General features: G+C 57.1%; 4 protein-coding genes across 15 annotated transcripts in view; all 4 read left to right on the forward strand.

Moving 5' to 3' along the window:
- The first annotated feature begins 1,584 nt into the window (after window positions 1-1,584).
- Window positions 1,585-12,737, forward strand: LOC132526985 (hyaluronidase-2). Of its 4 annotated transcripts, none has more exons than XM_060161772.1 (6): window positions 1,585-1,706; window positions 3,797-4,776; window positions 5,228-5,317; window positions 10,132-11,055; window positions 11,413-11,502; window positions 11,684-12,737. In XM_060161772.1, exons 2-6 carry the CDS (start codon window positions 3,847-3,849, stop codon window positions 11,981-11,983), a joined length of 2,334 nt encoding a protein of 777 aa, XP_060017755.1. In that variant the 5' UTR covers window positions 1,585-1,706; window positions 3,797-3,846; the 3' UTR covers window positions 11,984-12,737. The 4 variants fall into 4 exon arrangements, with proteins under 4 accessions (XP_060017755.1, XP_060017754.1, XP_060017756.1 ...); XM_060161771.1 differs by lacking the exon at window positions 1,585-1,706 and adding an exon at window positions 2,877-2,988; XM_060161773.1 differs by lacking the exons at window positions 1,585-1,706; window positions 10,132-11,055; window positions 11,413-11,502; window positions 11,684-12,737 and adding exons at window positions 2,902-2,988; window positions 5,735-6,464.
- HYAL3 (hyaluronidase 3) lies at window positions 4,753-18,915 on the forward strand. Of its 4 annotated transcripts, XM_060161778.1 has the most exons (5): window positions 4,753-4,776; window positions 5,228-5,317; window positions 17,668-17,812; window positions 18,023-18,112; window positions 18,229-18,915. In XM_060161778.1, exons 2-5 carry the CDS (start codon window positions 5,295-5,297, stop codon window positions 18,511-18,513), a joined length of 543 nt encoding a protein of 180 aa, XP_060017761.1. In that variant the 5' UTR covers window positions 4,753-4,776; window positions 5,228-5,294; the 3' UTR covers window positions 18,514-18,915. The 4 variants fall into 4 exon arrangements, with proteins under 4 accessions (XP_060017761.1, XP_060017760.1, XP_060017758.1 ...); XM_060161777.1 differs by lacking the exons at window positions 4,753-4,776; window positions 5,228-5,317 and adding an exon at window positions 13,198-13,323; XM_060161775.1 differs by lacking the exons at window positions 4,753-4,776; window positions 5,228-5,317 and adding an exon at window positions 13,209-13,323 and having other exon boundaries at window positions 16,902-17,812.
- NAA80 (N-alpha-acetyltransferase 80, NatH catalytic subunit) lies at window positions 15,078-16,173 on the forward strand. Its single transcript, XM_060161779.1, is given in 2 exon segments — window positions 15,078-15,107; window positions 15,109-16,173. Coding segments are annotated over 2 exon segments (894 nt in total). The 3' UTR covers window positions 15,973-16,173.
- A 413-nt stretch (window positions 18,916-19,328) lies between the features above and the next one.
- IFRD2 (interferon related developmental regulator 2) overlaps window positions 19,329-24,118 on the forward strand; it is a 39,930-nt gene continuing 35,140 nt past the window's right edge. For all 6 annotated transcript variants that reach the window (XM_060161783.1, XM_060161781.1, XM_060161782.1 and 3 more), the window contains exon 1: window positions 19,329-19,517. In XM_060161783.1, coding sequence (XP_060017766.1) covers window positions 19,460-19,517 — 58 coding nt within the window. In that variant the 5' untranslated portion in view covers window positions 19,329-19,459. The remainder of the gene's footprint in view (window positions 19,518-24,118) is intronic.

A 24,118-nucleotide genomic window follows, 5' to 3' on the forward strand; every position in this document is an offset into this window, starting at 1 on the left:
AGCTACCCAATACTTCCTCTGGTCCTTTCTGCCCTGTCTTCTCACCTGCAGTCTGCTCCCTGTGGACATTTGGCCTACACTTCTCAGGTCCTGCTATGAGGCTGGTTCTCTACTAGGCCTAGCCCTTGGCCATCAGCCCATCTCCCAGTAAGGGAGGAGGGAGTTCAAGGACATGGGCTGCTGGGTCTGGGAAGTTGGCCTACCTGTCTTTTGGAGGTTTAAACTTGTCAAGTGTGAAGCAGGATCACCCTCTGCAGCCTGGACTTGTAGTTTTTCTTTGGGCACCTTCCCGTTTCCCCAGTAAGATGCCAGGCATAAGGCCCTATCGTCGTCCTCCACTGTCCCTCCCACTGACTGCCCCAAGGCCAGGGTTCTGCCATGCTGGGTGGCAGCCCATCACCACTGTCCCAGTGTGGGGGAACTCCCTGTGCTGGGCCTGCCCTAGCTGACCCCAAAGCTGGAAACAATGGGGGTCATGGCTGTGCTTCCCCACTCCCTCCTACTGGGCTGTGCTCACTTCCTTCCTTCCTGAGGAAGTGTCCCTGCCCTGGGACAGTCTGGTCTGGCCTTTGTTTCCCCAGGGGCCCCCAGCCTTGGAGCTTTTAAGGCCTGTGTCCCTTGTGGAGCCAGCACAGGGGTCCAGGGACACCACCCTCCCATGCCATGTCCTGGACTCCTTGGTCATCAGGGTAGACTCCAGGATATGTTCCCATCTCCCCCAGTCCCCCAGTCTTACACAGCCTTCTGTTAGGAGAGAGGGCCTGGGCATGAAGGAGGTGGGCTGGTAGGGTCGGGGGGCGGGTAGGCTCAGGGTGATTTGAGGGTGTGCAGATTTGTACCTCTGGAGGGGTCTGCTGGGACCTGCTGCAGCCCTCCTGGGAGCTAGCCACGTTATGGGCACCCCCTTCCCACAGGAATACACCCCTTTCCTCACCCATGTGGTAAGGAGCCCCTTACTCTGCAGCATCTTAGTGAAATCCACCCAGGAACATCCTCTGGCAGGAGAGCACCCTGCAGAACCCTCCCAGGCCCTGCCCCTCCCCCCAACAGTCACCCACATCAACACATTGTCCACTCTGTCACACTTGGGATGCTTCCGCTCTCAGTGGAAAAAAATTGACTCAGCTCCTGTAAGTTCCCCCAACACCCCCACCCCAGGGCTGGTTCTCTTCTTCACCACCTGCTTTGGGGGATCATCTGCCAAACATCCCCCAAGTAGTTTGACTCCCCAAAACGCCACCACCAGGGCCTCTCCACTCACAAGCTGCTGGATTTGAGGATGGGCCTCAACCTTAAGGGCAGGTTGGGGAGAAAAGCTTTCAGTGTTAAGGAAGCTGCCAGCATGGGGGAGGCTGGCACCTGAACCAGGTCTCCCAGCCTTCCTGTCACCTGGTGCAGTTTGCTGGGCCAGGGCCTACTCAGGGGAAGGGTGGGGCGGGCAGCCAGCCTGCAGGGCACGCCGGAGGGAAACGGTCAAGGCGGTCCCCTCCCCCGCGCATGTTCCTGGCCCTTTCCTCTCTGAGGGGCAGCAGGAAGTGAGGAGAAAGGGCCGGGGCGGGAGGCGGGAGCGGGTGGGAGGGATGGGGTTTATCAAGCTGCCGGCGGGCTGCCCGGAGGGCAGCAGCTGGTGCGAGTAGCTTTTCTGGAGACTTACCCCGGGAAGGAGGGAGGCCGCCGACCTACTGGGCCGACGGACTCCCACACAGGTGAGCCCAGGGCAGGCGACTGGTCTGCACCCTGGTACATGCGCTCACAGCAGCGCTCCCTGCCTCTCCTCCCGGTCGCGCGGGCGGGGAATGGGCTGGCCATACAGACCCGGGCCCTTTGGGGAGCTGAGGATCCCGGGGGAGCGGATCTAGGAAGAGGCAAGGAATACTCCCCCCATTCCAGCTCCAAGCCTGCTCCCCAGAGGGAGGGGCTTACAGGACCAAAGGACTTAGGATACTGGGCAGGGGCCCAGGGGAAACCCTCTGGCCGGGCCGGCTTTCTCTGCCATCTGTCCAGGAACTTCTGCAAGGGTGGCAGCTTCCTCAGAGTTGAAAGGAAGCCTTGGGGGCTCCCACAGGCCCCCCAGAGACTGGACAGGAGGCGATGGGAGCCCAGGGATTGGCCTGTGCCTGATGCAGGTCGGGGGCAGGGGGACGCCCTATCCCCAGGGCCCGCTGGGCTTACTGGCCCCAGCCGGGCGGGCCTAGCTGCGACCCACAGCTCGTGTTGCCCGGACAACCACTGCCTCCACGCAGTCCTGGAAGAGCTAAGACGCGGGTGCTAGGCCCCCTCCCCAAGTCTGGCAGGGGGCGGGGATTCCCTTCAGACCAGGGTCGGGGGAAGGGAGCCCTGATCCGTAGGGGGCGGCACATTACTGTCCTGCGAGACCAGAGGTCGGCTCTGGTCACCGTCCCCCTTTCCATACAAAGGGGCCCCAGGACTGGAGACTACGCTCAGGGATGCTGAGCCAGATTCACTACTACCCCCGGCCAAGGCCTCGGGGTCCCACAGCACCTCCTTCTGGCCGGGTGACGGAACGCCACCTCCTTTATTCCCTCCCCGACCCCCGTCCTTTATGCTGTCCCTTTAAGCGGCTGGCCGCGTCGCAGAGCAGCGAGGACTGTACCACCGGCCGCAGGCTGCGGGGGGGAATTTGGGGCTGACTGGCCCTCACGGCTGAGACTCCACAAGAAAGCCCCATTTGGAGGGGTCTCACGGTTCCAGATTGATGGTCACATTCCTCGGCAGAGGATCTGGGGACCTTGGAGCCCAAAACGCAGCACTGGCTACCCGAAAGTCAGGCACACCTTTCCGACCCCGCCGCAAATCCTGCGCAGGGCCCGCCTCCGCGCTGAATTCTTAAAGGGCCCGCGGGCTGGGGGGGCGGAGCCAGTAGAGGCGCCGAACCGGGGCAGTGCCTGGTGGAGCGGCCGGAGCGGGCCGGGCTGGGGCGGGGATGGCGATGGCCATGGCGCAGGTCCCGGCGGCTCCCTGCGCGAGGTGAGGGAGGGCAGTGCGAGCCTGGCGGCTCTCTCCGCGGGCTCTGTTCTGAGCCCCCAGGGAGGCGGCCCAGGACCCCCCCCCCAACTCTGGGCCGGGTTCAGCCCCCACGTGCGGGGCGGGGGCGGGGTCCCGGACAAAGGCCAGGTGGAGTGGGCTTTACCCCGGACCGCTTGGCCCGCGGGCGCGATCATTTCTGGTAGCTGTAGAGGGAAATGCCGGTCTGCCAGCGCCACCGTGGGAGATCCACCACCCCTTTGTCCCCGCGGGGCCTCCACCAAGCTTGGGAGAGTGTCTGCGCTGAGACAAAGTCTATTAGCCTCGCTCTGCTGCTGGGCGGGTGCAAAAAAAGATACCAGCTCTGGGGCTGTTACAGCTTCCTAGCTGCTTCATCAGCTGTGCCTTGCCTTACCCAAATGCTGTGGTTTCTCAGGACCAAGAGTACTTCACAGGGTAGATTGGGCCTCGGTTTGGGGCTCTCAGAAACCTTGTCCTGGGTGGTATTCAGCCATGTGTGAGTCTCTGGGCAGTGAGTCTATAGCTCAATTCATCCAGTTCTCAGAGGGGTCACAGACCTAACAAGTTCCTGCCCAGCTGTAGGCTACCTGCTCCAGGAAGGAGCCCTGGCAGTGAGTTCCTGCGCCTCAGTGGTCTGTGGTCTCTCAGACCTGTTATAGCCAATAACAGGGTCTGAACAACCCTGGGCACGGTGCCCTACACAGCATGGGCTTTGGGAGTATGGATGGGTTTGGGGTGGACACCTCCAGGATTCTATAGACTGATTTGCTGTCTCCCACCTTTCCCCCAGTTCCTGAGCTAGTGCCAGGCAGGTGACACTGTCTTCCTGCAGCCCCCAGCATGTGGGCAGGCCTGGGCCCTGCCGTCACACTGGCCCTGGTGTTGGCGGTGGCATGGGCCACGGAGCTGAAGCCCACAGCACCACCCATCTTCACAGGCCGGCCCTTTGTGGTAGCATGGGATGTGCCCACACAAGACTGTGGCCCACGCCACAAGGTGCCACTGGACCCAAAGGACATGAAGGCCTTTGATGTGCAGGCCTCACCTAATGAGGGTTTCGTGAACCAGAACATCACCATCTTCTACCGTGACCGGCTGGGCATGTATCCACACTTCGATTCGGTGGCGAGGTCTGTGCATGGTGGTGTGCCACAGAATGGCAGCCTCTGGGTACACCTGGAGATGCTAAAGGGACATGTGGAACGCTACATTCGTACACAGGAGCCTGCAGGGCTGGCAGTCATCGACTGGGAGGACTGGCGGCCAGTGTGGGTACGCAACTGGCAGGACAAGGACATGTACCGCCGATTATCACGCCAGTTGGTGGCCAGTCGCCACCCTGACTGGCCACCAGACCGCATAGTGAAGCAGGCGCAGTATGAGTTTGAATTTGCTGCACGCCAGTTCATGCTGGAGACACTGCGATTTGTCAAGGCATTTCGGCCTCGGCACCTGTGGGGCTTCTACCTCTTCCCCGACTGTTACAACCATGATTATGTGCAGAACTGGGAGACCTATACAGGCCGCTGCCCTGATGTTGAGGTCTCCCGAAATGACCAGCTGGCCTGGCTGTGGGCCGAGAGCACGGCCCTCTTCCCCTCTGTATACCTGGAAGAGACACTCGCTTCCTCCACACATGGCCGCAACTTTGTCAGCTTCCGTGTTCAGGAGGCCCTTCGCGTGGCTCACACCCACCATGCCAACCATGCACTCCCGGTCTACGTCTTCACGAGGCCCACCTATAGCCGCGGACTCACAGGGCTTAGCGAGGTATGTGCCTCCCAGGGCCCTGCCTTCGTCCTTGGGAAACCACTGCAGGCCTCCTGCCCCCAAGCTTACTGGCTACTCTACGTCTCCTCACCTCATTATCTCTGTAACCCTATGAAAGGGTGGCATTGTTATCTCCATTTTGTGGATACAAAAATTGAGGGCCAGAGATGCTGAGAAATTTACCCAGAACTTCCCAGCAAATCCAGGCAGAGCAGGGACTTGGGCCTAGTATTCTGACTTTGCGGTCCATCCTGATAGGTACATACTAGGCTCAAGTGGGCCCTTGGCTTGGGAATGGGAGGCCAGAAGTGGGGGTGGAAACGGCTTAAACATTTAAGGAGAAAGTGAAACACCTGCTGCCTAGGGGTGAGAAGGAGGGCCTTCTCACACTGTCTGTCCTTCTCACCCTGTGGTCTCAGTATTCCCCAGTGACCATCTCCTTCCCACGCAGATGGATCTCATCTCCACCATTGGCGAGAGTGCAGCCCTGGGTGCAGCTGGTGTCATCCTCTGGGGTGATGCGGGGTACACCACCAGCATGGTAAGTAAGACCCACCCAGCCTACTGGAGCTGAGTCTGCAGGGACAGGCAGAGCGTCTGTGCTTTTGGCTGCAAACCTCAAAGTGGTCCCCTCATCTGTCCCCCACCCAAGGAGCCCCAGTCCCAACAGAGAAGACACAGTCCCTCCCCTTCTCCCAGGAAGGGGGATTTGCTGTCCTGACCAGCTGTTGAGTTCCACCCTGCCCCATCTGCCCTGCTGGGTTCCAGTCCCTGCCCCCACCCCCTTCTTAGAAGGAATAGGAACAGTGAGGGCTCAGGCATGCTTGCGTGTGTGTGTGTGTGTGTGTGTGTGTGCATTGTTAAAAGAAGGTACAGTCACCACAGTGTAAACAGAGTTTCTTCCATCTGGGCCTGTGGGCTGAGACAGCTGACCCTGATCCCTGACCTCTGCCCCCAGGAGACCTGCCAGTACCTCAAGGATTACCTGACCCGGTTGCTGGTACCCTACGTCGTCAATGTATCCTGGGCTGCCCAGTATTGCAGCTGGGCCCAGTGCCACGGCCACGGGCGCTGTGTGCGCCGTGACCCCAGTGCTAATACCTTCCTGCACCTCAGTGCCAGCAGCTTCCGCCTAGTGCCTAGCCACGCACCTGGTGAGCCGCAGCTGCGACCAGAGGGGGAACTCAGTTGGGCCGACCGCAACCACCTGCAGACGCACTTTCGCTGCCAGTGCTACTTAGGCTGGGGCGGCGAGCAATGCCAGTGGGACCGCAGGCGGGCAGCTGGGGGTGCCAGTGGGGCCTGGTCTGGGTCCCACCTCACCAGCCTGCTGGCTGTGGCCGTCCTGGCCCTCACCTGGACTTTGTAAGGGTCTCTCACGCAGCTGCCAGGCAAGCTGGCTTCTGCCACAAGGGCTCTGCTAGGCATGTAGGAGCCCACAAGGGGTGGACAAACCAGAGTCTGAAGGGGCAGAACCCCCTGGGATGCCCAGTAGGGTGTCCGTACCAGCTCCCACCCCCTGTTCTAAGGGGGAGGGACAGTCCCGTGGGAGGCCCCTTCTCTCCCTGCCAGAGAGGAAGAGGGGCACAGCTGGGCCGGGGAGGACCTGACCCTACTCCCCTGCCCCTGAATAGTTTATTATTATTATTTTGGGGTCTCTTTTGTAAATTAAATATGAAACAACTGCTTCTTTGCTTGGACTGTCTGTGCCTGGGCCAGGGCATGTGAGAGAGATTTCAGGGTCTTCCATATAAGGTTTGAGCTCAGTTCTGTCTCTGTGAGACTCTCTGCTGGCGACTTCTCATCTGTAAAAGGCATTCACTGGGATCTGCAGGCCAGAGCTTCCCACTCTAGCTGTCCTGCTAGGGCAGGAGCCACTGGGAGTGGAGGGACTCACAGTCTACCCCAACACCAAGGACCTTGCTTTATCCATATTGATTGGAAAGCAGTTGGGTACAACCTTCTGTGAGGGGTGGGGCTCATTGTGCTTCTCCTACTTGGTACTGTATCCCCAGCTGGGCTGGTGCCAGTCGCCTCGCCTTGCCCACCCAAGGAGAAAGGGGAAAGCGGATGTTTGATCTTCCCTGGCTGGGCAGGTAGCCAGATCACTCCTCCCTGCTGTTCTCACAGGCAAGGGCGGCTCCTCCACTCCCCAGTCCCAAGGACAGTGGACTTCAGCCACACGCACTTCTCCCCATCTAGCTCAGAGTCCTCCACTGGGTATGGTCAGGGGGAGGCAAGCAGGGCATTGGGACCTGAATCATGAGGTCCAGTCCCTGTCCCACTGCAGAGATGCATGATGGGGTGAGGGGGAGGCATCCTCAACAGTCAGCCCTGTAATGGCCATGGGAGAGCATAGCTTGTCCCCAGCTGTCCCAGGGGAGAGAAGTAGCAGCCAGAGCTGTCATACCAGCTCTGACCTGCTTCACTTCCTCTGCTTCTGAAGTGAGTTATTCTGGGTGGGGCCCTGCCCCTCCCCTCAGCCATTGGACCCACACCTGGATTCCTCCTGTCCCTATCAGTGATGACTGATCCCCTGCCCTCAGATAATACCGGCTCGAGATGTACTCAAGAAACTGTCGAGCAGTGAGGAGGGCACCCCAGCCACAAGGACTCGGGAAGTAGCCTCAAGGAAGTGCTTTCTACATTGAGGTTGGGTTGGTTTTTTTTTGGGGGGGTGGGGTGGGCGTACCATGCACGGCACATGGGATCTTAGTTCCCCGACCAGGGATCGAACCACTGCCCCCTGCAGTGGAAGCACGGTTTCCTAACTCCTGGACTGCCAGGGAAGTCCCTACATTGAGAGTCCCTACACTGAGTTTTGAAAGGTGGGGGGGAAACTTGATGCTGGGAACAAAGCATGGGCAAAGGCTGGAGGAAGACAGAACACAAATGGAGACAGAGTTTGAGGCTTGGGTGTGACAGAGGGTTATGCTGCAGGTGGCCCTAGAGTGGCACCAGGCCTGATTTTGTCTGATGATAGTGACTATCCTACCTGTTCAGTGAACACACTGAACACACACATGTGCCAGGGCTGGGCTGGGTGCTGGGGATGCACCCATGAACCACACCAGCAAAGACTGCCATCCTCAGGGGTATGACAGCATAAAGGGAGATGCACTTTGGATGCCAAGGCCAAGTCAGATGTTGGACAGTGGAGAGTGCTCCCCAGAGGCATACAGGCAAGGGGATTGTGTGGTTAGAGCCTGGAAAAGCAATCCTCACCAAATCGATATTGATTCAGGTTGTAAAGTGATCCTTCATCCCTCTGGCTGCTGATGGCAGAGAATAGAGAGGGTGGTAGCACTGGGAGGGAGATGTCAAATCACATGGTGGGGGTAGGGCTGCTTGTGTCCTGGCTGCTTGTGACCAAGGTGGGGAGAGGCCGGCTGGAGAGTAGATTCAGGTGTCGATCAATAAGGCCATAAGATGATGGAGCCAGCAGAGGGAGGGCAAGGAAGGAGGAGCTGTGACCTATCTCCCCAACACCTGTGACTTCCCCTACCCAACTGTGACCCCACACACAGCTGTGACCTCCCCTACACAGATGTGACCCATGCATACCTGTTAGCTACCCTGCCCACATCTGTAACCTGCCAACACACAGGTTATCCAGACATACCTGTGACCTGACCCACACAGCTGTGACCTGGCTATGAGCTCAGGTTCAGACTGGGCTGTTCAGTGCTTTCACCTGGGCCAGGAACATGATGTTTCCTTCACCCCACTCTGGCAGGCAAGCCTGGGCCTGAGCACCTAGCAGGTCTCAGTTGCTAGCGTCTGAATCAGCAAACAAGCAAAATCACGAAGGAATGAACAAGCGCGTCTTCACTGATACACTCATGCTCATACCCGTGGTCACACAAACATGGGGTCTCATGGTCATAAAACAGGGTCTCACACACACCAAGTCCCAGGCACTGGGTCCCACACTTGCACATACACACTACTGGAGTTTGTGGAGAGTCCCAAATGTCCACTAACTGGAGCTTTACACAGACACAGTCACTGATCCAGCACATATACAAAGGGTGACACCGCAGCCCTGACTTCAGGAACACAGTTCCTTTCAGACACAGGTCCCTAAAGGGGGGATGATTTATCCACTAGGCACTGTAGGCACAGGGCCACAATACTTATACGGGCCCACAAAAATGTTTTAATTTTAATCTTTTTTAATCAGAAGAAAAAATACAGGAATAATGAATATAAAATAATGAATTCAGTCTGGATTATATCTGTCCTTATGCCAGTATAGTCGTAAAATATATTTTTAAAAAAATATGTATTTTTTTGGCCGCGCAGCATGTGGGATCTTAGTTCCCCGACCAGGGATCGAACCCGTGTCCCCTGCAGTGGAAGCACAGAGTCCTAACCATTCCCTTAAAATGTTTTTTTGAGGAATGGGTCCGCAAAGGTGAAAGTGCCTAGGGCCCATAGGTGTCATAATGCAGGCACGTGGGGAAGGCACCCACACTCCAGTATCACACCCAGTCGGATCTGCCACCCAGACGGCCCCCAAGCACTGCCTCCATCCCCACACCATCCCAAGTAAAGCCACAAAGTCCAGCCCCAGTGCTGACAGAGTGGGAGGGGCCACTTCCGGCCTAGCCCCACCTCCTACCAAGGGCACTTTGCTAGGAGTGCAGAGGTGGCTCTGCTGTCTGGCCCAGCCCTCTAACCCAGGGCCCGCCCCTCAGCCCGCCCCCAGACTGGGTGGGGTGACCCCTACAAAAGCTCAGGGTTTCTAGCAGCGGCTTCTTCCTCCAAGAGTCTCGGTGCAGCTGAGGCCAGAGTTAAGGAACAGAATCTTGCTGAGCCCTGCATAGGCCCTCACCCTGAGGTCAGGAAGTTTGGAGAATGAGGCCTTTCAGCCCTGAGGTCAGCAGGGACAAGTGGGCAGACTGGCGGGTGTGCAGGAGGGCTGGGCTGACCTTTCCTGCGTCACTGAGCATGCCCTCCTGCATGGGTGGCCAGGATTCCTGGGGAAAGAGACAGGGAAGCCCCCGCCTCCGTCAGTCGGCCAGCCTGGGGGCTGAGGGCCTGGCTCTCAGCCACTCTTCTCAAGACAGATGTCATGGCTTCTGTGGCCCTTGGGGAAAGGGGGCGGGCAAGCCAGGACAAGACCTGTGGGAGACAGAGGGCAGAGGTCGGCCCAAGAGGCAACTCGGATGTGCCCTCTAGTGGCCATGTTCCCCTCAATGCCTCTCCTTTGCCCTCTGACTTCCCTGAACCCTGCAGGTCAATATTTACCTGAAGCCAGAACAGAGGTGGATTAATAAGGGACTTGGCCTGCCTGCCCTCAGTAGGGGTCAGAGTTCAAGGCCTGCTTTCAGCTCTGCTTCCCCTGGCCAGGTTTCTCTAGACCTGCCCTGTGCCACGGCAGCCCACCTGCTTCCCATCTGCACCCTCTTCCTGAACTTGCTCGGCATGGCCAAAGGCTCCAGGGACCCCCTGGTACCCAACCGGCCCTTCGCCACCATCTGGAATGCAAACACCCAGTGGTGTCTAGAGAGGCATGGCGTGGACGTGGATGTCAGTGTCTTTGATGTGGTGGCCAACCCGGGGCAGACCTTCCGCGGCCCTGACATGACCATTTTCTACAGCTCCCAGCTGGGCACCTACCCTTACTACACACCTGCTGGGGAACCCGTATTCGGTGGCCTGCCCCAGAATGCCAGCCTGGCTGTCCACCTGGCCCGCGCGTTCCGGGACATCCTGGCTGCCATGCCTGCATCCAACTTCTCAGGGCTGGCAGTTATTGACTGGGAGGCATGGCGCCCACGCTGGGCCTTCAACTGGGACACCAAGGACATTTACCGGCAGCGCTCACGGGCACTGGTACAGGGGCAGCACCCTGACTGGCCAGCTCCTTGGGTGGAGGCAGCAGCTCAGGACCAGTTTGAGGGGGCTGCGCGGGCCTGGATGGCAGGCACCCTCAGGCTGGGACAAGCACTGCAGCCTCTTGGCCTCTGGGGCTTCTATGGCTTCCCTGATTGCTATAACTATGACTTTAAAAATCCCAGCTACACTGGCCAGTGCCCACCAGGCATCCGTGCCGAGAATGACCAGCTGGGGTGGCTGTGGGGCCAGAGCCGTGCCCTCTACCCCAGCATCTACCTGCCTGCAGCACTGGAGGGCACGAAGAAGGCACGGATGTTTGTGCAGCACCGTGTGGGTGAGGCATTCCGTTTGGCCGTGGGTGCAGGGTACCCTGATCTGCCAGTGCTGCCCTACGTCCAGATCTTCTACGACATGACTAACCGCTTTCTGCCCCTGGTGAGTCTCCTGTGACCCCACCCACCTTGTAACCTACATTGTCAGGCATTAGTCCAGTAAGTGAGGCCACATAGCCCTGGGGCACTTTAGCCTTGGGACACTTTCATCCATTCCCTCTCACATTCTTTGAGCACCTACTGTGTGCCAAGTTCTGTGCTAGGCACAGACAATTCAGCATTCTTCAGAAAGAAATCATCCCTGCCTGCATGGCACTCACAGGCTAGAGTAAGAGCAGGCTTGCCTCTGGTCACCACAGCTAGAGCAGGCTATGAATTATTTGTCCCATGCAATAGTGTTACAGCAGGCTGCTGTGGGGACGGAGGGAGGCCCCACAGAGCTATGCTGTCCTTTCCCCAGGAGGAGCTGGAGCACAGCCTGGGGGAGAGTGCAGCCCAGGGGGCAGCAGGAGTGGTGCTCTGGGTGAGCTGGGAGAACACAAGAACCAAGGTGAGCTCAAGCCCAGGATGGGGGTGAGGGTGGGGGCAGGAGTGGGGCTTCCAGGCTGACTGGGGAGACCCTGGCCCACCCTTTACCCCTGCAGTCCTGGTTGACCAGCAGGTGAGTGCCTCAATGCCCTAGGTGGACCCGTGCATGGCCGTGGTGTCCTGACGCTCCCCCTCCCACCTAGGAATCCTGCCAGGCCATCAAGGAGTATGTTGACATGACACTGGGGCCCTTCATCCTGAATGTGACCAGTGGGGCTCTTCTGTGCAGTCAAGTCCTGTGCTCTGGCCATGGCCGTTGTGCTCGGCGCCCCAGTCACCCCGAGGCCCGCCTCATCCTCAGCCCCACCAGTTTCTCCATCGAGTCCACGCCTGGTGGTGGGCCTCTGACCCTCCGAGGTGCCCTCTCACTCAAGGATCGGTTGGCTGTGGAGTTCAAATGTCGCTGCTACCATGGGTGGACGGGAACATGGTGTGAGCAGTGAGGCATGTGGTGATTGGCACATGCGCACATTGAGTACCTAATGCAATCTGGACCTGGCTACAGCGTTCTCAAGTACAGGCACAGTCACATGAGTCATGGTCACAGTCAGAAGTACACTCAGGCACTGTCATGAGCATATGCTAGCCCATTCACACCTGCTTACAGACCAAGATAGTTGCATAAGGTGTTAGAGCCTTGGGCACCCACCCAGCAGAGTTAAAAATATTTCTTCCAGAGACATTGAGCCAGTCTTTAAACTGCAGCAATCACAAGAACTGACGCTCTGGACTTCCCTGGCGGTCCAGTGGTTAAGACTCCGTGCTTCTACTGCAGGGGGCGGGGGTTCGATCCCTGGTCAGGGAACTAAGATCCCTCATGCTGAAAGAAAGAAAGGGAGGGAGGGAGGAAGGAAGGAAGGAAGAAAGCTGACATTCACTGGGTGCCTACTTTTTCCGAGTCCTGTGCTAGGCATTTTAAGTAGTCTAACTTAATTGTGCAATCCTAACATGACACTATGAGGAAACTGAGGCACACACAGGGAGGGTAAGCACTTTACCCAAGGTTGCAGACAGAAAATAGAGCAGCTGAGATTCAAACCCAGGTGAATCTGGGTTTGAATCTCTACCCTCTACCTCTACCTCTATAGCGATGGAGCCCTTTGGCTCCTACTATATGTCGACGGTAATCAGCCCTGTACTGCAGCCTGAATCCGTTCAGAGGTAACAGCCTCACAAATAAAGCAGACATGATTCTAACTTCAAGAGCTGTTTATTGAGCACCTAAAACGTGCAGGCGCTGGGATCCAGAGGGCACAGGAAAATTCTTTTCTCTTGCTCAGATTTGATATCTGTCCGAGGGCGGCTGCTTCTCAGGGTTGGGCCCAAATTTCGGGAGGAAGCTCCACCTGACCGTTTCCACGCTGGGCAGGAGGCTGACGTGAGCCGAAACAAAGCTGAACTGGGGGGAGACCTATCTGAGTCTGGGGCGGGGCGAGGCGGGGCGAGATGGAAGCCCAGCCCACCCGTAATGGAGCTGGCGCTCGGTTCGCGCTCACTGGGAGCTGGGCCTGGATAAGCAAGGGCGGGAGGGGCAGAGGTAGAACCAGGGCAGAGATCCAGTTTGCGTCGGGTCTGTGTTACGACGCGAGGGGCCGGGGCCGGGGGCTGGCCGCCCCGAAGACCCGGGACCCGGTGGTGTGCCGCGGGCCGTGACGGCTGCAGTGCGTCCGCCTCACCGCTAGGGTGCGAGCGCCGCGTGCCGGAGGAGTCCGAGCCAGAGACAGCGAGATACAGATCCGTGTGGAGCGAGGACACGGAGCGTCCCGGAGCCAGGCGTCAGCATGTCAGTACTGCCCCCCTCCCCATGCGCGGCGTATTCGTCCTCATTGTCCCCCGCTCTCCCCGTCCGCTCCGCGCGTACAGTTCTCAAGTGACTAAGCCGCCCCGCACGCCCTCTTTGCGTCTGTCGTTCCCTCCCAGAGCATGCCGAGCCACAGCCGCCCGGAGTCAAGCTCCCGAAGCCCCCACCCCCAAACTCCACGGTTTGTCACCCAGTGGGAGGAAGGGGAGAACCGAGGCAGGAGAGACTGTCGCCTCTCTCTGTGGACCCGGGAGCCCCACCCACAGTGGGTGGGGTTGGCACAGAAAGGGTTAAGCCTGAGGGGGAAGTCTGGGGCTCCAGGCTCAGGGGCGGTCCTGGGGTTTCCTCTCTCCTGGTCCAGGGGTGCAGCTGCTGCGGAGGTGGCTGATGCAGGTGAGGGGCTTATAGCCCTCTGAGTGGGATGTGGTATGAGGGGAGGGGGCTACCTGTTACTGATCAGTGTGGAATTGGCCTCAAGCTCACGGGGCCTTCCTGCGGAGGTGGGGAAGGGGAGCCAGGGCATCCTCTCTGGAACAGGTGGGTAGAAGGGTGGGGCCCAGCGGCCACCTATCGCTAGAAATCCCCGAGCATTGACCCTTCTGCCAGCAGAGCCTGTGGTAGGATGGGCACACAATGGAGTTCGGGGTCAGGAGGTCTGAGCCCCCAACCTGGTAGCCGTTGGACACCCCTGTGGATGTAGGAAGGAAGCCGTGGTTCTTATCTAGCTAGGGTGTCTACGAAACAGGCCAGTGGGGAACCAGGCCTGCAGGAGCCACATTGCTGTGTGAGCCGGGCCCTTTCTGAGGGGCAGTTGGGTCCATGCCCAGTCAAAGTGTCCTGAGCTGGGCAGTGTTGGGGAGGGAGCCAGGGACTCTGTGCCCCTGGTAGGGAAGGCAGTCCAGGGAGGGGAAATTTGAGCCTGATGGGTGGGTGAATGGCACCCCAATATCGGTTAGGTGGCAGGCATGGCCCAGGTGGTCAAAAAGGCGGGGACCTGGAGTAGGGAGAAGGGTGGGACAGGGAACTTCCCTAGGGGAGTTCCTAGGGAAGCTGTGTTCCCTCCGAAGGGAATACAGCGTTTAAGCAGGGGGTCATGGTGTCTAGTTTGTATGCTCTGTCTGATGGCCAGCCAGCTGCAATGGTGTAGGGCTGGATCTACTCTCCTGGGGAGGACAAAGCGGTAGTCAGAGAAGGCTGGGGCCTGGAGTCTTGATTTCTGCCCTAGCCTTTAGCCCTCAGCCTCCATCCAGTGTAAGGCAGAGCACCCAGGATCCATCCCCTCTGCTCTCCACCTGAGTCAGGTCCCCCAGGTATAGGGGATGGGATCCTCCAGGTCACCTGTGCCATCAGCTGAGTATGGGGACAAGGTGCAGCCCACCAGTTCCAGGATGCGTGGCCCTCCTTAGCACTCTGTCAGCCACTCCCTGCCCCAGCCCCATCCTCCCTTCTGGCACAACCCAGCATGGCTGTTGTCCACAGGAGGAGCACCCTTCTGGTCTCAGGAGATACCACTGCCTGGAGACTGTGGCCTTAACCCCCAGCCTGGCACTGAGCCACCTGGAACCCAGCAGGAGATGACCTTGGCTCCCAGCCTGGCATCTGAGCCTGGATCCCACATGTAGGCAAGAGCTGACTCTGAGCCCTGGCCCAGCCAAGCTGACTCCTACCCTAGACCCTATACACCAGGTGGTGCTGATCCTGAGTACCACTCCAGCCTAACTGACTCTGGATCCTGCATGCCAGCCAGAGGTGACCCTGAGATCCAACCTGGCCAAGCTGATCCTGGATCCTACACACCAGCCAGATCTGACCCTGAGCCCCAGGCTAGCTGAGTTGACCCTGGGTTCTGCATGCCATCCAGAGATGACCCTCAGTCCTGGCTCAACTGAGCTGACCCTGGATCCCGCACGCCAGCCAGAGGAGACCCCAGCCCCCAACCTGGCTGAGCTGACCCTGGAGCCTGTGCACTGCCGACCTGAGCTCCTGGATGCCTGTGCCGACCTCATCAATGAGCAGTGGCCCCGCAGCCGCGCCTCCCGCCTGCACTCCTTGGGCCAGTCCTCAGATGCCTTCCCCCTCTGCTTGATGCTGCTGAGCCCCCGTCCCACGCCGGAGGCAGACCCCATTGTGGTGGGCCATGCCCGCCTGTCACGGGTGCTGGACCGGCCCCAGAGCCTCCTAGTGGAGACGGTGGTGGTGGCCCGAGCCTTGAGGGGCCGTGGCTTTGGCCGCTGCCTCATGGAGGGCCTTGAAGCCTTTGCTCAGGCCCGGGGCTTCCGCCGGCTACACCTCACCACCCATGACCAAATGCACTTTTACGCCCACCTGGGATACCAGCTGGGTGAGCCTGTGCAGGGCCTGGTCTTCACCAGTTGGTGGCTGCCTGCCACCCTGCTCAGTGCCTTCCCCAGGGCCTCCTTTCCCCGGCCACCCTGCAGGGCCCCTAGCCTGACTGCCCAAGCTGCCCCAAGAGCCCCCAAGGGGTCATCATTACCGCCACCCCCACCCCTGCCTGAGCCCTTGACCACCCTACCCCCACCTCCAGGAGGGCCCCCTCCAGAAAGCCTGCTGGAGACTCAATACCAAGACCTGAGAAGACGCCCCATATTCTGGATGGAGAAAGACATCTGAGGGCTTACCCAGGGCAAGATGCTGTCTTTCTGGGTCAGTTGACTGCCCAGGACAGTACCAGCCTCAGCCCACTGGCCATCCCTCAGCTTCTATCCCCCGAGGGCAGCTTCAGCCTAGGCATGTTTCCTGAGTGCCAGTGGAGATGGCGCCATGGCTGTGGCTCAGAGCTCTCAGTGTGGCTGAATAAAGGCTTCTGTTGGGTGTGGTTGTGACAGTGTATTTGTTGACCCCCACCCTCATCTCCCAGCCTTGTCTTAGGTCCTCTGTCCCTGCAGGGGCCCTCAGATCCACCTCGGCCTTAGGGCCATGGGTGGAGGGACACCTGCCTTTTACCTCTCTCACTCTGCCAGGCCCAGGGGACAAGGAGACATTCACTCATCACCATTCACTGGGCACCTGCTGTATTACAGGCCCTGGATTGGGCACAGGCAGTGGGGAACTAGACAGATAGGGTCTCAGCCCAAGGGACAGGGCAGGCATACTGTGGCAGGATCCATGCTGGGACAGTGGGAGCTCAAGTTTCCTCACTCCACTTGGAGATCTGGTAGACCTCCCAGGGCAGGTGATGCCATAGCAGAGACCTGAGTGCTGAGTAGAAATTAAGCCAGGCAAGGTGGGGGCTGAGTGTTCTTGGGGCAGGAAACAAAATGGGCAGAGAAAAGAAGGGGACTTGTGAAAGCTGTAGGTGGGGGAGGTGTCAGAGGGCACGGTGGTGCCATGGCAGAGATGGACAATACAGAAGGGGAGCTGCCCAAGCCAGCTTGGGTTGTGGCTGCTCTGAGAGGCCTATGAGACCCCTTGGGAACCAGGCTTTACGCACCTCCCTTTCTTGTGAGGAGGAGCTGGAGGAGTTTTCCCAGCTTTCTCTGCTGTGTGGAAGGTGTGGCCATGGCCATGGAGTCTAAGCTCACACCCCCTCTCTCCTGCAGGTTTCCATCCCTGGGGCATGACCATGCAGCTAGGCCTGGCCCTGGTGCTAGGGGTGGCCCTGTGCTTGGGATGTGGCCAGCCCCTGCTGCAAGCCCCTGAACGCCCCTTCTTGGTGCTGTGGAATGTGCCCTCAGCACACTGTAAGGCCCGCTTTGGCGTGCACCTGCCACTAGAGGCCCTGGGCATTGCAGCCAACCGTGGCCAGCGTTTCCACGGCCAGAATGTCACCATCTTCTACAAGAACCAGCTCGGCTTCTATCCCTACCTTGGGCCGAGGGGCACAGCTCACAACGGGGGCATCCCCCAGGCTGTGCCCCTTGACCGCCACCTGGCACGGGCTGCCTATCAGATCCGCCACAGCCTGCAACCTGGCTTTGCTGGCCTGGCAGTACTGGACTGGGAGGAATGGTGTCCACTCTGGTCTGGGAACTGGGGCCGCCGCCAGGTCTACCAGACAGCCTCCTGGGCTTGGGCACAGCGGGTATTCCCCAACCTGGACCCCCAGGAGCAGCTCTACAAGGCCCGTATCGGCTTTGAACAGGCAGCCCGTGCACTGATGGAGGACACACTGCGGCTAGGCCGGGCACTGCAGCCCCATGGGCTCTGGGGCTTCTATCGCTTCCCAGCCTGTGGCAATGGCTGGCATGGTACAGCTTCCAATTACACGGGCCACTGCCATGCAGCCACCCTTGCCCGCAATACCCAACTGCATTGGCTCTGGGCCGCCTCCAGCGCCCTCTTCCCCAGCATATACCTCCCACCCAGGTTACCACCTGCTCACCACCACGCATTTGTCCGATACCGCCTGGAGGAGGCCTTCCGTGTGGCCCTCGCTGGGCACCCACATCCCCTGCCTGTCCTGGCCTATGCCCGCCTCACACACCGGAGCTCTGGGAGGTTCCTGTCCCAGGTGAGTGAAAACTGAAGTCTAGGGGTCTGACTGGGGAGGCATGACATTCTCTGAGGGCCTGAGAAGCCACTCAGAGGCTCAGGGCCAAGGGGCCCTCCTCTAGGGGTGGAATCGGATCATGGCAGTGAGCCATGAAAGTTCTTGAAGGTGGAGGTTGGGCCAGATGGAGCTGGCCAGCCCAGCCCTGGCTTAGCAGCTCTCTGCCTCCAGGATGAACTTGTGCAGACCATTGGTGTGACCGCTGCACTGGGGGCAGCCGGCGTGGTGCTCTGGGGGGACCTGAGCTTCTCCAGTTCTGAGGTGATCATTGCCCCCTCCAGCCTGCCACACAGCCCATGCTGGGGTCCCAGAGATGGGGAAAGACCATGTCAGGGCCATGGAGCAGAAGCATTGATACATCCCTTCCCTCTCCTCAGGAGGAGTGCTGGCATCTCCATGACTACCTAGTGAGCACCCTGGGCCCTTATGTGATCAACGTGACCAGGGCAGCCATGGCCTGCAGTCACCAGCGGTGCCATGGCCATGGCCGATGTGCTTGCCAAGACCCAGGACAACTGGAAGTCTTTCTGCACCTGGAGCCAGATGGCAGCCCTGGAGATTGGGAGTCCTTCAGCTGCCGTTGTTATGCGGGCTGGGCTGGCCCTACCTGCCAGGAGCCCAGGCCTGAAGAAGCAACAAAGCCAGGAGTCACCTGCCTCTGACCTTCATGTTCCTGCTGCCATCTTTCCAGTCCTGGAGGGAAGACTTTGTCCCACTCTTGTTCTACTTAGCTTACAGTCACTTCTCCCATGCACATACCCCACTTCCCATGGGATCCCTGGGGAGTGGAAGAGGCCAGAAAAAAACATACTGTTTTAAAACTAGACGCCCTCTGAGATCACCTCATCCCTCCTGACAAGAAAGCAGCCCCAGGAAGAGTCGGTGTTCCAGAAGGTTAAGGTTGCCAGCCCAGGGCTCTGTTCTACACTTCACTGCGTCCATGGAATGGTCACAGGAGACCCGTCCAGGGGCAGGTGGGCCCCTGAGGAGATCTTGGCTAAGGTCTTTAAGTGCTAAGCTGTTGTCTGTAATCTGCTTTCATCATAAAGTTACTTTTTCTTTCACTGCCTGAGGTTTGGCTGTTCCCCAATTCTACGAAACCCACCCTCTTCCTGTCGCGAGCGTCCCGCTGCAAGTACCCAGAGATGCCGGTCCTGCGTCGTGGGCAGCTACAGAGTTAACGACTAAACGTGTTGGGCGAGGGGGTGGGAACGCCGCAAGGCATTGTGGGTGCATAGTTCAGCTAGAGCGTCGTGGGCTTGTGGGTCCCGGGAGCTGACTACAATTCCCAAGGTGCTCTGCGCCCAGCGAGGGGGGGGGGGCGGTAATCCGCGCGCAGCACCTTGGGAATAGTAGTTTCGGCCGCATGGAGAGGTTCCATGAACCGGGAGACCAGGAACTCGCCTTCCCGGCCACCCATTTAGCAGGGTGGGGCGCTTCGACACGTTCGGCAGGGCGGGGCGCCTCGCGAAGATGGTGGCGCGCGCGGCGTGTGGCTCCCGTCGTCTGCCCAAGTCTCAACTCAGCGCATTGGCCGGCGACTCGCTGGTCTGGAGCCCCTACCCGCCGGGTCCCTGACCCCGCGCCCCGCCGCGCCCAATTCCCGGCATGCCCCGCGCCCGAAAAGGCAGCGCGCCCCGCAGAGGCGGCAAGCGCAGCGGAGGAGGTAAGTGGGGGGCTCTGGGCAACTGAGGAACGTTGAGCTGGGGCCCTGTGTGGGTTCCCGTCGGTGTCCTTAAGAGTCCTGGGGTAGAGACTCCAGCCTCGGCCGGTCTGGTGCCACCCGCAACTCTCCCCGTGACCTGCACATGCCCAAGGAGTCTGCGGCCACGTGTGCGCCTAACTTGAGTGCGCCGACCGCTTGCCCGGAGCCCTCGCTCCCCGCCCGCACCTGGTCCGCACATCCCGGCCTTGGTTGGTTTCCACATTGCCTCTCTACCCAAGTTGTCTGTTGTGATGGACAAACAGGCCAGACGGAGCAGGAAGCCAGCCCCCTCCCCAAGCCCTGATCCTTGCCTGGACTGAACTAGGAAGTTGGCCGGAGGCCTGGGCTATCCCGGAGAACTGAGAGAGGGGATGATTGGGAAGCTGCAAAATTTGGGCCTTGACTGCCTAGACCTAGAAGGTTGATGAGAGCCCTGGAGCCGGAGGCAGTCCAGAGAGTCGCTTATCAGGTCTACCAGAGGAGCATGTCCTGGTGCAGTAAACACATGTGTTTACTCTGTAGGGAAGGGATGCCTCTTAGGCACAGCTCAGACCTGGCCGCCACTTCAGTGGGGCTTGGGTGAGGGTGTTACTGAACCAAACGTGGGTCTGCTTGCCCCGGAGCAGTAAAGCCAATCTACTGATGAAACCGCAGAAATGCATTGGGGGTGGGGTGTGCGTGGTCCGAGTAGCTCCCGTTCGTTAGAGCAGAAAGAATTCAGGGAGAGGCAAAGTGATAGATAAGAAGTGACTTATTAGAGTAGGACACTTGAGAGGCTTACAAGGGGGTGGGTGAGAGGGTGCCATCTGGAGAACATGGTGAGCTATAGTTTTATAATCAAAGGAAGAATGGGGAGGGTGAGAAGACCACCTTCTTCCTCATTATTGAGGAGACATCAAGCTTCCATCATCAATTCCTTTTCCAAGTCGGGTGGGGAGTTTTCTTGTTCCTACATGGTCAAACCAGGACTGTCATGGCGCAATGGAAATGAGCAAAAAGGCGGTAACATACACTAACATATGATAAATCATTTCAAGTTTTAGTATAATGTCACCCTTTCCTTATATGTTTGTTTTTAGTGCACGTGTGTCCTAGGAATCATTAACCTGAGCTCACTGGGCAGGATGTGGGTCTCATTCCACCATTGTTTTGTTGTTTTGTGGCATGTCTCATGCTTCTGTTGCATGGTTTTGTGGTTAAGCAAACCTGCTTTCTTGAGTGATCATTAACTTACAGGGGTCTCCCATACTTTTTTCTTTACTTATAACCACTTACTGGGATTAACTATTTAATCACCTACTTTGTCCTTTTACTCTGTCCGTATCATTCCCCCCTCCAGGTGTTTACCCTTTATGCTTAAAGGGGGGTAATGGGTGACAACCTATCATTAACTACTTTCTGCTGAGATGGAATGTAGGCCTGCCTGGGGAAGAAGTAAAACACCTGGCTGACTGTCCCTTCTCTGTTGGAAGAACCAGAAGCCAATGCCCCTCCTGTTAGCATTATTCTTTTTTTTTTTTTTTTTTTTTTTTTTTTGTGCGGTACTCGGGCCTCTCACTGCTGTGGCCTCTCCCATTGTGGAGCACAGGCTCCAGAGGCGCAGGCTCAGTGGCCATGGCTCACGGGCCCAGCCGCTCCGCGACATGTGGGATCCTCCTGGACCAGGGCACGAACCCATGTCCCCTGCATCGGCAGGCGGACTCCCAACCACTGCACCACCAGGGAAGCCCATTAACATTATTCTTTTAGCCCTTGTGGACGTTAAGCATCAGTGGATGAGTTTATAAAAGATACAAATTGAAAGAAATACAGCAGGGACTTCCTTGGTGGTGCAGTGGTTAAGAATCCGCCTGCCAAGGCAGGGATCACAGGTTCAATCCCTGGTCTGGGAAGATCCCACATGCCAAGGAGCAACTAAGCCCGTGCACCACAACTACTGAGCCTGCGCTCTAGAGACCATGAGCCACAACTACTGAAGCCCACACGCCTAGAGCCCGTGCTCCGCAACAAGAGAAGCCACCACAGTGAGAAGCCTGTGCACCACAATGAAGAGTAGCCCCCACTCTCTGCAACTAGAGAAAGCCCGCGTGCAGCAACGAAGATCCAACGCAGCCAAAAAACTAAATACATAAATAAAATAAATAAGTTTATTTAAGAAAAAAAGAAAGAAATACAGCAATAAGCATTAGAAGAGTTATTAAAAGAGATTGTAGCCACCGTCTTGGAGACCCAAACCATTTTTTCAAAACATTTTACAAATCTGGAAGGCAGTTACTTGAGGCCTCAATCTGTTTGCTTTTGGCTAGGCCCGGAACCTTAATGTTTTATACTTAGGGGTTTATTGAGACTTTTTTTTTTTTTTTTTCGGTACGCAGGCCTCTCACTGTTGTGGCCTCTCCCATTGCAGAGCACAGGCTCCAGACGCGCAGGCTCAGTGGCCATGGCTCACGGGCCCAGCCGCTTCGCGGCATGTGGGATCCTCCTGGACCGGGGCACGAACCCGTGTTCCTTGCATCGGCAGGCGGACTCTCAACCACTGTGCCACCAGGGAAGCCCGAGACTTTTATTTTAGTTATAGATTTACTCTGTTTTTCTTTTTTTTTGGTTAATATCATTTAGTGATAAGGGTGGCTTCCTTGTCCCTCGAGAAACAAAGTGTCGCCTAATCTAGTTATAAGTTCCTTCCATTAAAGAGAGAGGACAATCAGGCACAAACAAAAAGGAATGTAAAAACGACCAGCCATTGATGTTGCGCAAAAGGGGTTCCAGGGAAGTGTGCCCCTGTCTCTTTCTTGACACTCCAATTACATATTTCCTATGGTTGTTAAGGCTTTCAGTCTTGGGTTAAGACTGAAAGGGTTGCACTGGTGTTTATGAGAAATTTTATCAAGTGGCTCACCACGTCAATTACCACCTGAAGTTTGAGGCTCCACAGTAGTTATGTAGATGGTATCTCTAGGTGGATCCCCTTTTGGCCTTGGGCCCCCCCCTCAGTCTTTCGATTGTAAAACCATCAAAGGCCGAGGGATCCCTGTCGCTTTCTGGCATCTGGGGCATTCCCTCTGCCAGTGCCCTGGCTATTTGCAAAGGGTACATTGATGACAGTCTTTCCTTCAGTGCCCCCTCGTCCATGTAGGGTACACTGTCTCGGTACCCACGGGCCCTGTGGTTTACCATGGCCAGATAGGCCCAGAAAGCCCAGCCTCCCCTTTAGTGGTTTTTCAGAGGACCAAGTTACTGCCATCATTTGGGCCTTTTGTATATTTCTTTGGGTGCATTTAATCTTTTAGTTTATATTCCTATTATTGAAAACTGAATAAGCCAATTGGAGCAAGTCGCTTATAGGTGTCTGAGGACCGGCCATTGCTTTTTACCACATATTTATTTATTTATTTATTTTAAAAATGTATGTTTATTTGGCTGCATTGGGTCTTCGTTGCTGCACGCGGGCTTTCGCGAGTTGTAGAGAGCGGGGGCTACTCTTCATTGTGGTGTACACGCTTCTCATTTCAGTGGCTTCTCTTGTTGCAGAGCACGGGCTTTAGGTGCACGGGCTTCAGTAGTTGTGGTGTGTGGGCTTCAGTAGTTGTAGCTCGTGTGCTCTAGAGCATAGGCTCAGTAGTCGTGGCGCAGGAGCTTTAGTTGCTCCGCGGCATGTGGGATCTTCCCGGACCAGAGATCAAACCCATGTCCCCTGCATTGGCAGATGGATTCTTAACCACTGTGCCACCAGGGAAGTCCGGCCATTGCTTTTTGAATTTTGTGCCTGATGTCTGGGGCAGACTGGGCTATGAAATGCATAGCCAAAAGGGCCTGTCCCTCCAGAGAGGAGGGATCCACATTCATATACTTTTCAAAAGTTTCTATTAACCTTTCTTGAAATACTGTCAGATTTTCGTTTAATTCCTGTTGGACTTTTTTTTACTTCTTTGTAATTGACAGGTTTTACTGAAAAAAATTTTATAGCCTTTATTAAATAATTAATCATATGGTCCCATCTATCCCTATGAATAGAATTTATTTAGTAATTCCACTGTGGGTCTGCCTCGGGGACAGCTTTGTTCCGCAGGCGGTACACTGTGTGGCCCTGTTGGTCTCAGGCTGCCAGTATTATATGCTGTTCTTTCTCTGGGGTGCAGCAGTAGGATAAGATTTGTAAATCCCCCCTGGTGAGATCATTAACCAAATAAACTTCTTTGTGGAAAGCTTAGAATCCTCAGCAAAACTTTCCAACTTCTGCCAGACTTAAATCGGACATTGAAAAAAAGCACATGAACTCTTATTGTTTCTTTTTTAAAAAAATTTATTTATTTTAATTTATTTATTTTTGGCTGAATTGGATTTTCGTTGCTGCATCTGGGCTTTCTCTAGTTGAAGCGAGCGGGGGCTACCCTTTCTTTGCAGTGTGCGGGCTTCTCATTGAGGTGGCTTCTCTTGTTGCAGAGTACGGGCTCTAGGCTCACAGGCTTCAGTAGTTGTGGCACGCAGTCTCAGTAGTTGTGACTCGCGGGCTCTAGAGCGCAGGCTCAGTAGCTGTGGCGCACAGGCTTAGTCACTCTGTG

Source organism: Lagenorhynchus albirostris, chromosome 10 (genome assembly GCF_949774975.1).
Source record: "Lagenorhynchus albirostris chromosome 10, mLagAlb1.1, whole genome shotgun sequence".
In the NCBI taxonomy this organism is placed as follows: Eukaryota; Metazoa; Chordata; class Mammalia; order Artiodactyla; family Delphinidae; genus Lagenorhynchus; species Lagenorhynchus albirostris.